The 13,120-nt window shown below is 36.5% G+C and overlaps 1 protein-coding gene across 5 annotated transcripts in view; it reads right to left on the reverse strand.

Moving 5' to 3' along the window:
* Nucleotides 1-586: 586 nt before the first annotated feature.
* LOC131850629 (epsin-2) overlaps nt 587-13,120 on the reverse strand; it is a 60,952-nt gene continuing 48,418 nt past the window's right edge. For all 5 annotated transcript variants that reach the window (XM_059200926.1, XM_059200929.1, XM_059200928.1 and 2 more), the window contains exons 7-11: nt 11,880-11,996; nt 9,184-9,316; nt 8,148-8,335; nt 3,374-3,603; nt 587-1,820 (exon numbers count right to left, since the gene is read on the reverse strand). In XM_059200926.1, coding sequence (XP_059056909.1) covers nt 3,388-3,603; nt 8,148-8,335; nt 9,184-9,316; nt 11,880-11,996 — 654 coding nt within the window. In that variant the 3' untranslated portion in view covers nt 587-1,820; nt 3,374-3,387. The remainder of the gene's footprint in view (nt 1,821-3,373; nt 3,604-8,147; nt 8,336-9,183; nt 9,317-11,879; nt 11,997-13,120) is intronic.

Raw genomic sequence — 13,120 nt, forward strand, 5'->3', positions numbered from 1 at the left:
TTTTTCTTTATTTAGTGTCGATATTAAAATTAATCGAAAACTAGGAGAAAATTCATTTAGACAACTAATATATTTAATTTATTGTTTTTAAAAAGATATATATTTCTTTATTTAGTGTTGATTTCTGACAATCAACAAACATCTGTACATAATCGGTGCTACAGGCAGTCCCCTTTGTTGGGGCTGCATTGAGGCTAATGTAACGGCCGCTCACGTAATCCTGGAGTGCTTGCAGTGTCCACACAACGAACACAAATCCTCGGAACGGTGAGGTCGCTCCGTGAAACGTGTGAAGACACAAGAAGTCTTCTGTACTTCTGGGAGGAGCTTGGCTGGCAACGTTAGTCTCCGATCTACACGCACAACGGCCCAAAAGAGAGGTTCATTGCGGAAAATGGAGTCCACACTACATTACATTATAATGTCCAATTCAAAAGTAATCGAAAACTAAGAGAAAATTAATTTAGACAACAAATATATATCTTTTTAATTTATTGCCTTTAAAAAGATACCTATATCTTTTTAAGTTTTCGTTCAGAAATACGTGATAAATTTTCTTTTTTTTTATTTCATTTTTAAATCCCTCCTAATTTAGTTGGTCTCCTTTCAACCGAAATCCACAATTTACACAATCAACTATTGTACTAAGTCATCGTTACACAAACTAACATTATTGACAATAAATAATTACATTTTGGCGTACAAAAATATATTGTAATTTTGACATTTTTAGGTTATTTATACCTGACAAATAAAAAATATATTTGTCAGGTTATCTTAATATGACATGTTAACTTGCCACAAGAGTAGGGAACTTTTGAATCACCCATCAAAGTTATAACAAAATTATTCTAAATATATCTTTTATTTTAAACCTTATTCCTATGGTCCTGGGTTCGAGTCCTCGATGCAAACATTTGTATTCACGAGTATGATTGTTTAGTATCTGGGTGTTTTCTATGTATATTATGTATGCATTTACTGATCTATCTAAATATTTATAGCAGTTGTCTAGTACCCATAATACAAGCTCTGTTTGTCTTGGGACTAGATGGCGCTGTGTGCATCGTCTAGAGACAGTATTATTATTAAATTTGATTAATAATACATAAAAAGTGCGTCAGTTCTTCTCTAAGTAGCAAAAATTTCATTTAATATCACTATATTTAAAAATAGGACGCACAACAAACTTATATAAATGTTTTGTCCTGTTCCTTCAAGTTATTCTCATAATTAGTAAGTGAGAAAACACTACAATACATATATTAGGTTAGGCTGCTGATATACAGTCGGTCAGTACAAAAATTATCACAGAATTACCACTTTGTCGCATATATTTAGAATAGTTTTCATTGAAGTTTTGATACGCATTCCAAATGTTCCCTACTTATGGCAGTCGTCTCTTAATAGATGGAGGTGCGAGTGAGACAGGTGTATATACACATCCTCTTTACGCGTACTCCATATTTAGCTACGTGTCTATATAAAGCCGTGTCTGCAGAAACTATTGACTTGGTTGGTCCGTAGTGATTTACACGAAGCAGCGGACACGGCTTTTTTTACCATGAATTAACTATTGCGATTATAATGCATTACTAGATGTATTCTAATAAAATTCACATTATTAAAATACATTTAGTAATACAATACCTTATTCCAGCATCTCTACACGCATATATTACCTCGAGTAGCATTTACAATAAATAGTGTCATACGGGGTACTCGGATAGTGCGCGTAGTGTGTAGTGCGTAGTGTGTAGTGTAGTGTGGAGCAAGCGACGAGTGCGTGCAGTGGCGCGGCACACTGGTTTATCTCCACTCTGTAATTATAAACAAAATGCATTGATTATTATCACCTCATCACTGTAGCGTTATATGTGACGGCCGCGATGATCTAGATCCAATTCCCAAAACGGGGGTACGTGAAGTTACACCGAGGGTTTTTTTTAGGACTACTCTAATGCTGTTGGCCGCAGCTGGCCTTTACAGCTTCACCGGACGATAGGAGGCGAGTGCAGATGGCACTCCAAACCAAAGAAGGAGTTATGGAGCGGCTGAAGGCCAACTCCTGCCTGACGGATACGACTTTAGTTGGAGGGCACCGCTAGGGGTTCGAACCTCGGCTCAGGCCGTCGTAACATCGGTCCCCGTTTGAATCGGACGGGGGATCGATCGAAGGGGACACCAAGGAGTATGTGCGGCTATCAGTAAAACAAAAGTGCACACACACTCACAAACTTTCACATTTATAATATTAGTGCGAACGTTATAATAAGGGGCACGCAAGGTTTGAGATCTCTTTTCAAGTGGTACGCAGCAAAAACTATTTGGGAACCACTGGTTTAGATATTTAAAAGAAGAAAGATATTTAATTCTTATTGTGATGAGACACAAGAGACAGATTAAAAGAACAATGATAACTATGACTATACAAAAGTGCTTAAATTAAGTTTATTTGAGTAAATGATTTTCTATTCTACTCTATTCTAGCTGTTTAGCATACATTTACTTCCGATAGTCGCGTGTTCGATTCCTCGCACAGTACAAACGTTTTTATTAATGTGTATGATTGTTTGTATTGATCTGGGTGGTTTTTATATTATGTAATTACAATAAGAAATGTCTAAGTATTCGTATCCGTTATTTAGTACCCATAACACAAGCTCTGCTTACTACGGGACTAGATGACGTTGTGTGAGTTGTTCCGGGGGAATAATAATTATTATATACGATGTGATGAGGTGTAGCTACTTAATTTATATTTCTTTTATATATATATATATATATGTAATAAATGTACAGGTGAAATAGTTGTACTACATTAGAAATATAAATAGAAATAATCTATATTCAAATAAACTCATTACAAGCACTTTATTAATAGTCATATTTTGAGTCTACCATTATTCATTAGTAAGTTTATTTGATAGTGTGAGACAAAAATTTATAATTTTAACTCAAAAATAATATTTTTATTGTAAGTTGGAATAATGATTAAATTTTAAATGTTATCACTCGTTAATAAGGCAAATTAAAGATATATTAAAAATATTGCCAGAAAATGTACGTCAGTTTGTATGTAACTTTAAACATCGTCCATTCGGTCCCAACCTGTCCGAAACGTAAACTCTGAGCGCCCGGACTTTACTATATCATTTTAATTGATAAATAAATATATGTATTGGCATAGAATGGAATAGAATAGCACAGTTAGCAATAAAGATATATTCTATTCTATTATATGCCAATACATATATTTATTCAACAATTAAAAACATATTATATGTTATAGTGTCATAATAGGCAACACTAGCCCCTTGCCAAAGAAAGAAAATAAAATAAAATATATATATATCTATATAAGGGTGCATACCAGTGCGCGGAGGGCTAGGAGAGGAAGGGGTTGGGGGTCTGCCGCGAGTGAGGCGGCGACCACGGGGACGTCGCTCTCGGCGCCGCCCACGGGTCCGACGCGGGGCCCACGGGGCCCACGGGACCTGCGGGGCCCATGGGAGCTGCGGGGCCCATGCCCGCGCCCGCGGGGAAGCTCACGCCGCTCAGACCCATCTGCTGCTGCTTCAGCTCGTTGATTGTCAATCTCGCCTGCACACACACATTATGATATTAATACGTACGTACAATATTACGAGATTCAGACGTAAATGAACCTTTGAAAGTTAGCAAATAATCTAGAAAATAAATTGAATTCAATTATTGAATTGAAAAAGCCACAAAAATTGTTTCACGTATTATTATTGAATAACAAGTGAAACAATTTTTATGGCTCGGTAATACGAGAATATATATAAATGAAAGAATGACCGTTGTCCTGCAACAACGAGTGCTGCTTGTAGGGACTGGTCTGCTCCTGTCACTACGACTGATTTAATCTTATTGCATGATTATATTTGACCCAAAAAATTTGTGCTTGTTGGTGGTTTGTATCCACACGTTTCGACTTGTAAATGTAAACTTACAAGGATTATTTAAAAGAGCAACACACAAGTTTCTTGCTCGTTCTTCTTGTGACGAGACAGCTTTCCGAACGAGTGGTAGATAAAAAACAAATTGTTATGACTATTCACAAGTGCTTGAATTAAGTTTATTTGAATAAATGATTTTCTATTCTATTCTATTCTATTCAGGAAAGAAACTATACCCTAGTGCGGTTTCAGAGGAAGGAAGCTCCTCTGAAACCAGCCAGCATAACATCGTGGAATAAACTACCTGCCGAAATTTTTCTAGAGATTACAGCTTTGTGTTTTTTAAGTAGAGTATATCAAAGTTAAAAGTAAGTAACGCGCACGTGACACATCTAGTATTTCAGGCATCCATAGACTAAAGTAACCGCACTTAGATTGTGGAATTAACCACATGTCGAAGTTTTCTCTAAAGTCTACAGCATTGTTTTTCAAGTAGAGTATATCAAAGTTAAAGTCAGTAACGCGCACGTGACACATCTAGTGTTTCATGCGTTCATAGCTACGGCAACATTTTACCATTAGACGAGCTGGTAACATGTTTTCTAATATCATTAATACATAATATAAAATTAAGTCGCTGTCGCTGTTTGTCCGTCGCTATGTATGCTTAAATCTTTAAAACTACGCAACGGATTTTTTAAATAGTTAGAGTGATTCTAGAGGAAGGTTTATATATATAATACATGTACACTCATGTGAAGCCGGGGTTCAAAAATCGAGGGTTGTTCATTTTTTAACCTTTCTTTAATTGCCTGTAATTTCATAAACATAAGGGTATATTTTTTCTGATAGCTCTGATGACTTGTTATTATTTCCTGTTTTCGGTCTATCGACTTTTGAGATCTGTTTGATATTAGATATATTATTATAAATTTAGTCATATACAATCCTCTCTCTAGTGTTAGTGTTTTTTTTTAAATAAATAGATCACCATATTTAAACATTTGAAGAGGTGTGTGTACACGCCCCTTTACGGTTTAGGTCTAGGATCTACTTCGTCGAGCACCTGAGAGCTTGATAGATGAGAGAGACAGAATAGAAGTGTGTTTATTGTATTTTTTTTCGGACTACTCTAATGCTGTTGGTCGCAGCTGGCTTTTACAGCTTCACCGGACGATAGCGGGCGAGTGCAGATGGCACTCCAAACCAAAGGAAGGACTTATGGAGCGGCTGAAGGCCAACTCCCGCCTGACGGACGACTTTAGTCTGAGGGCACCACTAGGGGTTCGAACCTCGGCTCAGGCCGTCGTGTAAGAAGCACTATTTATGATGGACGACTGAGGCTTTGCAGCTGGCTACCGCAAGGGAAACCCCAAGTAGCGCCCGTGACTTGTGACACGGGTGTAGGTTTAAAAGGCCCTTTTAGAATGAATTAACACTCACCTTCACTACTTGCAGCTTCCCCCCAGGCCCAACTAAGACCGGGATAAACCCATTGCTAATACAATTCACTTTAATATCCAAAACACAACTGGCACGCACTGCGCTCGTCGACTGAATGCCGCGGCTCACGCAACGAAAGAGGATTATTCAACTACCGACCTCCGTATTTGTAGACCAAAGTCAGTGTAGTAGGTTGGTCTATAATAATAAATACTAGATGGCGCTATTTACAATATTCGTAATAATCCTTACATTGGGTACTTCATTAGTACTAAAAACAGACTACCTTTTTTTAATATATTTTTAAAATATCGGATTTTTTCTACAATAATGATGTGAATTCTAACAGTTGTAACATTGATCTCCGTTGAATTGGACGGGGGATCGATCGGAGGGGAAAAAATATTTCGGCCTTATATAACGATTTTACACGTGTCGCGATTAAGCGCAGCTGCAAAAAACAGCAATATTCATAATATTAATACTAGATATAAAGACAAACTCGCTGTCCCCAAGTATCGTTTAGAAAAAGTTAATAGGTCTTTTATGGGAATAGGTATCAAAATTTACAATAAGATACCAAAGGATATGTTGGAATTCCCTTAAATAAATTCAAAACATCTGTTAAATCATATTTACTGAGCAAAGCCTATTACTCACTAAACGATTACTTGAACGACGAGTGTGCATGGCAATAGTTGTTCATGCACTGAATTTTCATTTAATGTTAGACATAGACACCTATATAAATATACATTGTAAATAAACTGGCTTTAAAAAAAAAAGTAATTTAATTGAGTTTCTTGCCAGTTCTTCTCAATTGGACCTATATACCGAACTGGACGGTAGGGAAAAATAAAATTATAATGTAAAAATTTGACGTTCATAAGCGGTTAAAATGTCCTACATGAATAAATGATTTTTGAATTTGAATTTGAATTTGCAGTTAACGACGGCCCGAGGGTCGCGCAGTTGCGTTTCTAATGGTACACGTGCCGTGCGATAAAGATTCTAGGAAGTGGACGGTGGTACGTGTAGAAACTGTGTGTGTGTGTGTGTGTGTGATGTTGATCGATAATAGTTTAGTTTAGTTTCATTTATTGACCAATGTAAAAAACATCTTTACATATATGGCAAGTCATATACAATAATGATATTTATAAAATTTAAATTCGATTACAATTATATTATTAAATAAAATAAAATAAATTAATTACGTACACAATACACGGTATAAACAATTATAATACGTTATAATAATGTTTAAAAATCATGATTACGGTATAATTATATAATTACATTTTGAGTCATATATTCTGTTATATTATAAAAAGGATGTTTTTCAAAATAATATTTTATTTTCAATTTAAATTCTTTTAGGGGTAACTGTCTGATAGTAATAGGTACCTTATTATACATTTTTATTTTTAAAGTAATGCCATGTTTAAAAGTTTTATCGAGTCTTGTTTTTGGCAATTGTATATTATCTTTATTTCGCGTGTGGTAATTATGATTATCTGAAATCTTACTTAGCTCATTTCTTTTATCGTTTATATTTAATAAACTGTGGTAGTAGTGTAATAATGACTATAAACATCACATCAATCACCATATTTATGGATGATAATAAATGATAGACATAGAGACACATTTTTATATACATACAGTACGTACATATGATGACTTTATGCATTACATTGTAACGTGATTTACTAATTGTATTCACCCTTACCTGTTCTTTATCTTTGGCTCTGACCCGTTTAAATGTTTCACTGTATTGTTTTTAAATAACCAATTTATATATAACTTTAATATTAAAGATTGTTCAAAATCTACCCTGTATCATCGTAAGCACAGATATTATATTATATTAGAGTCCGTTAGTTTTCTGTTCCCGCGCTTTCACTTCCCCTCCCTAACTAGTACTGAACCGACTGTACGGCGGCCATGACGCGCGCGCATTGTGTTGTGAATTAAAATAAATTAGAACTGTGAAACCTACTGTGAAACTGGAAAGCTAGCGAAGATATCTTCGAGACCCTGAAGCCCAAGAAATCCGCAGAACCATACAGGTACGTGACTGACGTTTCCCTAACATTTTGGTAGCAGAGTAGTTTCCCAAACAAAGATAAATTCATGAGATTCTGTTATTGGGTTTACTAACTATGTAATACTATATATTGTCTATAAATTGTATAAGCTGTTTGTTGCAGGTGAATAATACGATGTTGTTGGTCGAGACGATGTATATTACAGATGTTAATAGACTGACAATGTGTACATAGAAATAATGATCTTATATACTAAATAACAATAGGAAAATGTAAGGTGGGGTGACACAGTTTAGACACAGCAGTGCTTAGTAGACAATATTGAATTTGTCTTACTAGACATTATTAAATTCAATTATTATTTTGTTGTATCTAGGTGACTGTGTCCTATACTGTTGATTACCTAAAATAAATAATAATAATAATAATCTCAGGACAATTCACACAGCGTCATCTAGACCCAAGTTAAGCTAGCTAAAGCTTGTATTATGGGTACTAAACAACTGATACATATACATAGATATTTTTTTGTAAATACATACATATTATACATAGAAAACACCCAGACCGTTACAAACAATCATACTCATGAATACAAATGTTTGTGCCGTGCGAGGAATCGAACCTGCGACCGGTCGTAAATCGGTGTGCTAGACCGCTAGACCACCGAGGTGGTCAATAAATAAATAGACATATAATGTGATGGTGATGGTGGTGAGGTGTGGTGTACCGGGTGCGGGGGTAGGAACACGTTCCGTGCGGGCTCGGGGGCTGCGAAGGGGTTGGGCGCGGGCGGGTCCAGCGGCGCGGGCTGCAGCAGCCGCTCCAGGTTCACCAGCGACGAGTTCTCCCCGAGGAACGCCGACGGGGACTTCTTCATCGCCGCCACCGGAGACGACGGCTTAGCTAGGTTGTCACCTGGAAACCGTTATAATATCATGACGATTCGCGCAGCGCCATTTAGACCCAAGTTGAGCTAGCTGAAGCTTGTGTTATGGGTGCTTGACAACTGATATAACATATACATATATATTTTTTTCGTAAATATATACATATTATAAACTAGCTTTTGCTCGAGGCTTCGCTCGCGTTAATTTATCCCCTTGGAGGTGGAATTTATCAAAATCCTTTGTTAGCGGATGCTACGTCATAACATCTACCTGCATGCCAAATTTCAGCCCGATCCGTCCAGTGGTTTGGGCTGTACGTTGATAGATCACTATGTCAGTCAGTCACCTTTGAGTTATATATATTAAGATAGAAAACACCAAGACTGATACAAACAATCATACTCATGAATACAAATGTTTTCGCCGTGCGAGGAATCGAACCCGCGACCATCAGTACAGCGATGAGTTAAACCGCTAGACCACCGAGGCCGTAAAATCTATACATATAAATAAAATTAGAGTATATGTTTGTATTATTGAAATAAACATTTTTTACAATTTTTGTCTGTCTGTCAGTTTGTTCCGGCTAACCTCTAAAATGGCTGGACCAATTTTGCGGAACTTTTTTTGGCAGGTAGCTAATGTAATAAGGAGTAACTTAAGCTACTTTTATTTTAACGGCGTGGTTAATTTAATTGACTTATATAAAAGGAGGCAATTCTAGTTTCTAATTATGAAAAATGTCATTTTTATATTTAATCGATATATATTTATATGTCTACACCACTACCCACCACATTTTAATTTTAGAAAAATAAGGTTAAGTTCCTCGCGGACGAAATCGCGGGTACAGCTAGTATAAACCAACAAACATACCGAGTGCAGTGAGGTCGAACGGGTCCGGCTCGATGTTGTTGTTCTGATGGGTGCGCGGCCGCTGTGACAGCGCATCGAACTGTTCCAGCTCCGAAGACGAAGGCGATGACAGCACCGACGCTTGCGATTTACTCTGCACAAACAATCAAACAATATTTCATTTAAACACATCTATTTACGCTACAATTCGTTTAAATGCCTCTCGTGTATTAGACAAGGACAGACATACTCCACGATGTAGGGCCGAAATGAGCCGAGTACACCCGCGCCGCTGCTGCTATTTTAATATCGAACTAGTACCAAGGTGTACATCGTGTATTAGACAAGGACAGACATACTTCACGATGTAGGGCCGAAATGAGCCGAGTACACCCGCGCCGCTGCTGCTATTTTAAGGGGGTCTTCCTATGTGATGGGTTGAAAAAATCGATTTTTTTTTTTTCATAAATTGCTCCCTTAACATGTCTAGAATACGGTAGTAAAGCGATTTTAGAAAATTCGAAGTCGTTTTAAAGATACAGCAGGTAAAAGAAAGAGCGGTTCGGAGCGGTGAGTTGGCAGTTAGAGACCGGGCCTATTGTGTACCGTCGGCTTTATACCTGGCCTCCCTTTTATTAATATATTTGTTTATACAAGTTTAGACACGTTTCTACAGACTTAAACAGAAATTAAGGAATAGGAGGAAAAGGAGCAGGTAAACTTACTGATAAAGTTATCCAAGAAATTACAAAATTCTACGGATTAGCAATTCGACGCCATCCAGATTCGCTTGAAGATATGAGAAAGGAAGTTTGGGCAACGTACTATCACAAATGTTCTTCTGATGAAAACCCTCAGCATCAATTTTGTCCAGAAGGCGAAGACAGTTGGTGTAAATGGCGTAAGGCTGAAGCTAATAATGAACTGGACCAATTTCATCACGATAAACCACCTCTAATTCCGCAAGTCCAATAAGCTATCAAACCGGTTTTCGAAGATTTATCGAAAGACGAATTATTAATTCGTTGTTTAGGAGCAGAGACACAAAACAATAACGAATCTTTGAATTCTTTGATTTGGACTTTCGCTCCTAAACATCTTCATTCTGGTCCCAAAGTTGTTGAAATTGCTAGCTACTTAGCAGTTATTATCTTTAATGAAGGTTTTCAAGGTATTTTAAAAGTTATGTCGATTATGGGATGCCCTGTTGGTCGTGAAGCCCAAGCGTATGTTGAGAAACGGGATGAAAAGCGAATCTTACGCTCTGAGCGGCGCGTAAGTGATGTCGTTAAACAAGCCAGGATTGACTCAAGAGCTGAACAATCTGCTTTAAAAAGAGTTTCACGAGGAAGAGGAAGGAATACTCTATGGACCAGGCATCGCCGATTGAGAGTAAGTTGATATTTTAATAGTTTTTAACGGACTTGAAACTTTAAACGCGTTTTTCTCAAAACTGTGTTTTTCAAACTTTCCTCCATTGTATCTCAGAAACGGCTGGACCGAATTACTTGAAATTTACAGGGCACACTCAATATATGTAAACGCATGGAATGAACTATTATCAATCGAAAATTTTCAAAACTTCGATTTTTTTATAGCAAAAAAAAAAAAAAAAAAAACGCCTAATTTGCAACTTTTATTTCAAATGTCTATCAAAAATCCAATTTTTTTTATATTCATTTGATTATAGGTCATTCCGTGCTTTTAAGCCTACAAATTAAAACGCCGTTTTTTTTTTTTTTCAGATAAGCCGATCAGCCGGAATCGTGGAGGAAGTGGGAGCTCTTTTTTTCGAGGCGGGGGTGTTCAGAGCGCTGTAACTCTAGTTTGACTGAATATTTTTAGCTGAAATTTTATATTTATACTGTCCAAATATGTGTTAATAAATGATAAAAAACTTGAAGCTCTAAATATTTACTGGTCGTAGAAAAAAAATCCTAAAATATCCCTAAAAAACAGGCCGTCACATAGGAAGACCCCCTTAATATCGAACTAGTACCAAGGTGTACATCGTGTATTAGACAAGGACAGACATACTTCACGATGTAGGGCCGAAATGAGCCGAGTACACCCGCGCCGCTGCTGCTATTTTAATATCGAACTAGTATCAAGGTGTACATCGTGTATTAGACAAGGACAGACATACTCCACGATGTGAATAAGGTGAATATCAAAATGGCTTAATTCAAAATATACATTTCAAGACAAGCATTTAAAGTATATTTTTTTTAATTTGAGTTAATTATTTTTTCCTTTAGTAGGTAGATTAAAAAATGTAATGACTATTCAAAAGTGCTTCAATGTAAGTTTATTTGAATATATGATTTTCTATTCTATTCTATTTTAAAGTTTTAAATTTACACAGAAGTGTTATATATCATTTTAAAAGTATTTAGATAATGATTAAAACGGCGCGGTTAATTTAATTGACTTATATAAGAGGAGGCAATTCTAGTTTCTAATTTTGAAAAATGACATTTTTATATTTAATCGATATATATTTTTATATCTAAAACACCACCTACCACATTTTCTACAATAAAATTTCATTTCATATCATTACTCATGTATACAGATGTTTGTACCGTGCGAGGAATCGAACCCGTGACCATCGGCAGTAAAGCGGTGTCCTAAACCGCTAGACCACCGAGGCCGTCATGATAAAAGTAGCAAATAACGAGATAATGCCATTCGAGCATGAGTTGTGAAGTGGTTACCTGTGTGAGCGGCGCCCAGGGATCCGCAGGTAGAGCTGCGGGGGGCGCGGCCGCGGCGGAGCCCCAGGCCTCCCGCGACGGACTGCCCACCGCCGACCACGACTCCGGGGACGTCTCCTGCACACACCACACAATTACCAAACATATTACGTCACAACAGAGTTTATTTGTTTATGTTATCACTTTCGCTGTTTCGAAAGTAGCACAAGATGGCGGCGTATGAACAGTGATTCGAACAATCAAGGCATTAAAAAAGTAATTCAAGTGAGTTTCTTGCCAGTTCTTCTCAATTGGATCTATATACCGAACTGGACGGTAGGGAAAAAAAATGTAAAAAATGTAACGTTCATAAGCGGCTAAAATGTCCTACAAGAATAAATGATTTTTGAATTTGAATTGTACAAACAGCTCACAAATGGAACGGATGAGTCGTGCACAGGTTTCTAATCTATATATATAGACATAAAATTGGAGTGACTGTTTGTAATATTGAAATAACCGTTTTTTACTACTTGCATATGAATATAAATACGGTACATACACCAAAATAACATTTTAAACAATTTTTGTCTATCTGTCCGTTTGTTCCGACTAAACTCTGAAATGGCTGGAAAATAAAAGTAGCCTAAGTTACTCCTTATTACATCAGCTACATGCCAATAAAAGTCCCGTCAAAATCGGTCCAGCCATTTCAGAGATTAGCCGGAACAAACAGACAGACAGACAAAAATTGTAAGAAATGTTATTTTGGTGTATGTACCGTATTTATATTAATAAACGGTTATTTCAATATTACAGACAGACACTCCAATTTTATTTATATAATAGATTTAACACTGTATTATTCTAAATGATTCAAAATTGTATTATATTAAACTACGTTTAAATTTTGTTTGATCAGGCCACCAAACTGTGACTCCGACCAAAAAACAATACAAATCTATTAAGTAAACTACTTACATATACACATATACTATGACATATGTGAAAGACACATTCTAGCGTACAACTCCACAACACAAGTGCACTCATCATCCTTACCATAGATTCGGCGAAAACACCAAAATCCATATGCATCGACTGACAAACATACTTTTTATATAATACTTCAATAATAATAATAATAATAGACCTATTACAAAAAGCCGTCATACTAAACACATGCCGAATAGTCAGAAAATTTCTATCTTCATCACATAACTCATCCATGCTTGGCTAAGGCCCGCGTGTTTGAATATATT

This window comes from Achroia grisella, unplaced genomic scaffold (genome assembly GCF_030625045.1).
Source record: "Achroia grisella isolate CSIRO2021 unplaced genomic scaffold, CSIRO_AGI_Agris_v1 utg778, whole genome shotgun sequence".
Lineage (NCBI taxonomy): Eukaryota > Metazoa > Arthropoda > Insecta > Lepidoptera > Pyralidae > Achroia > Achroia grisella.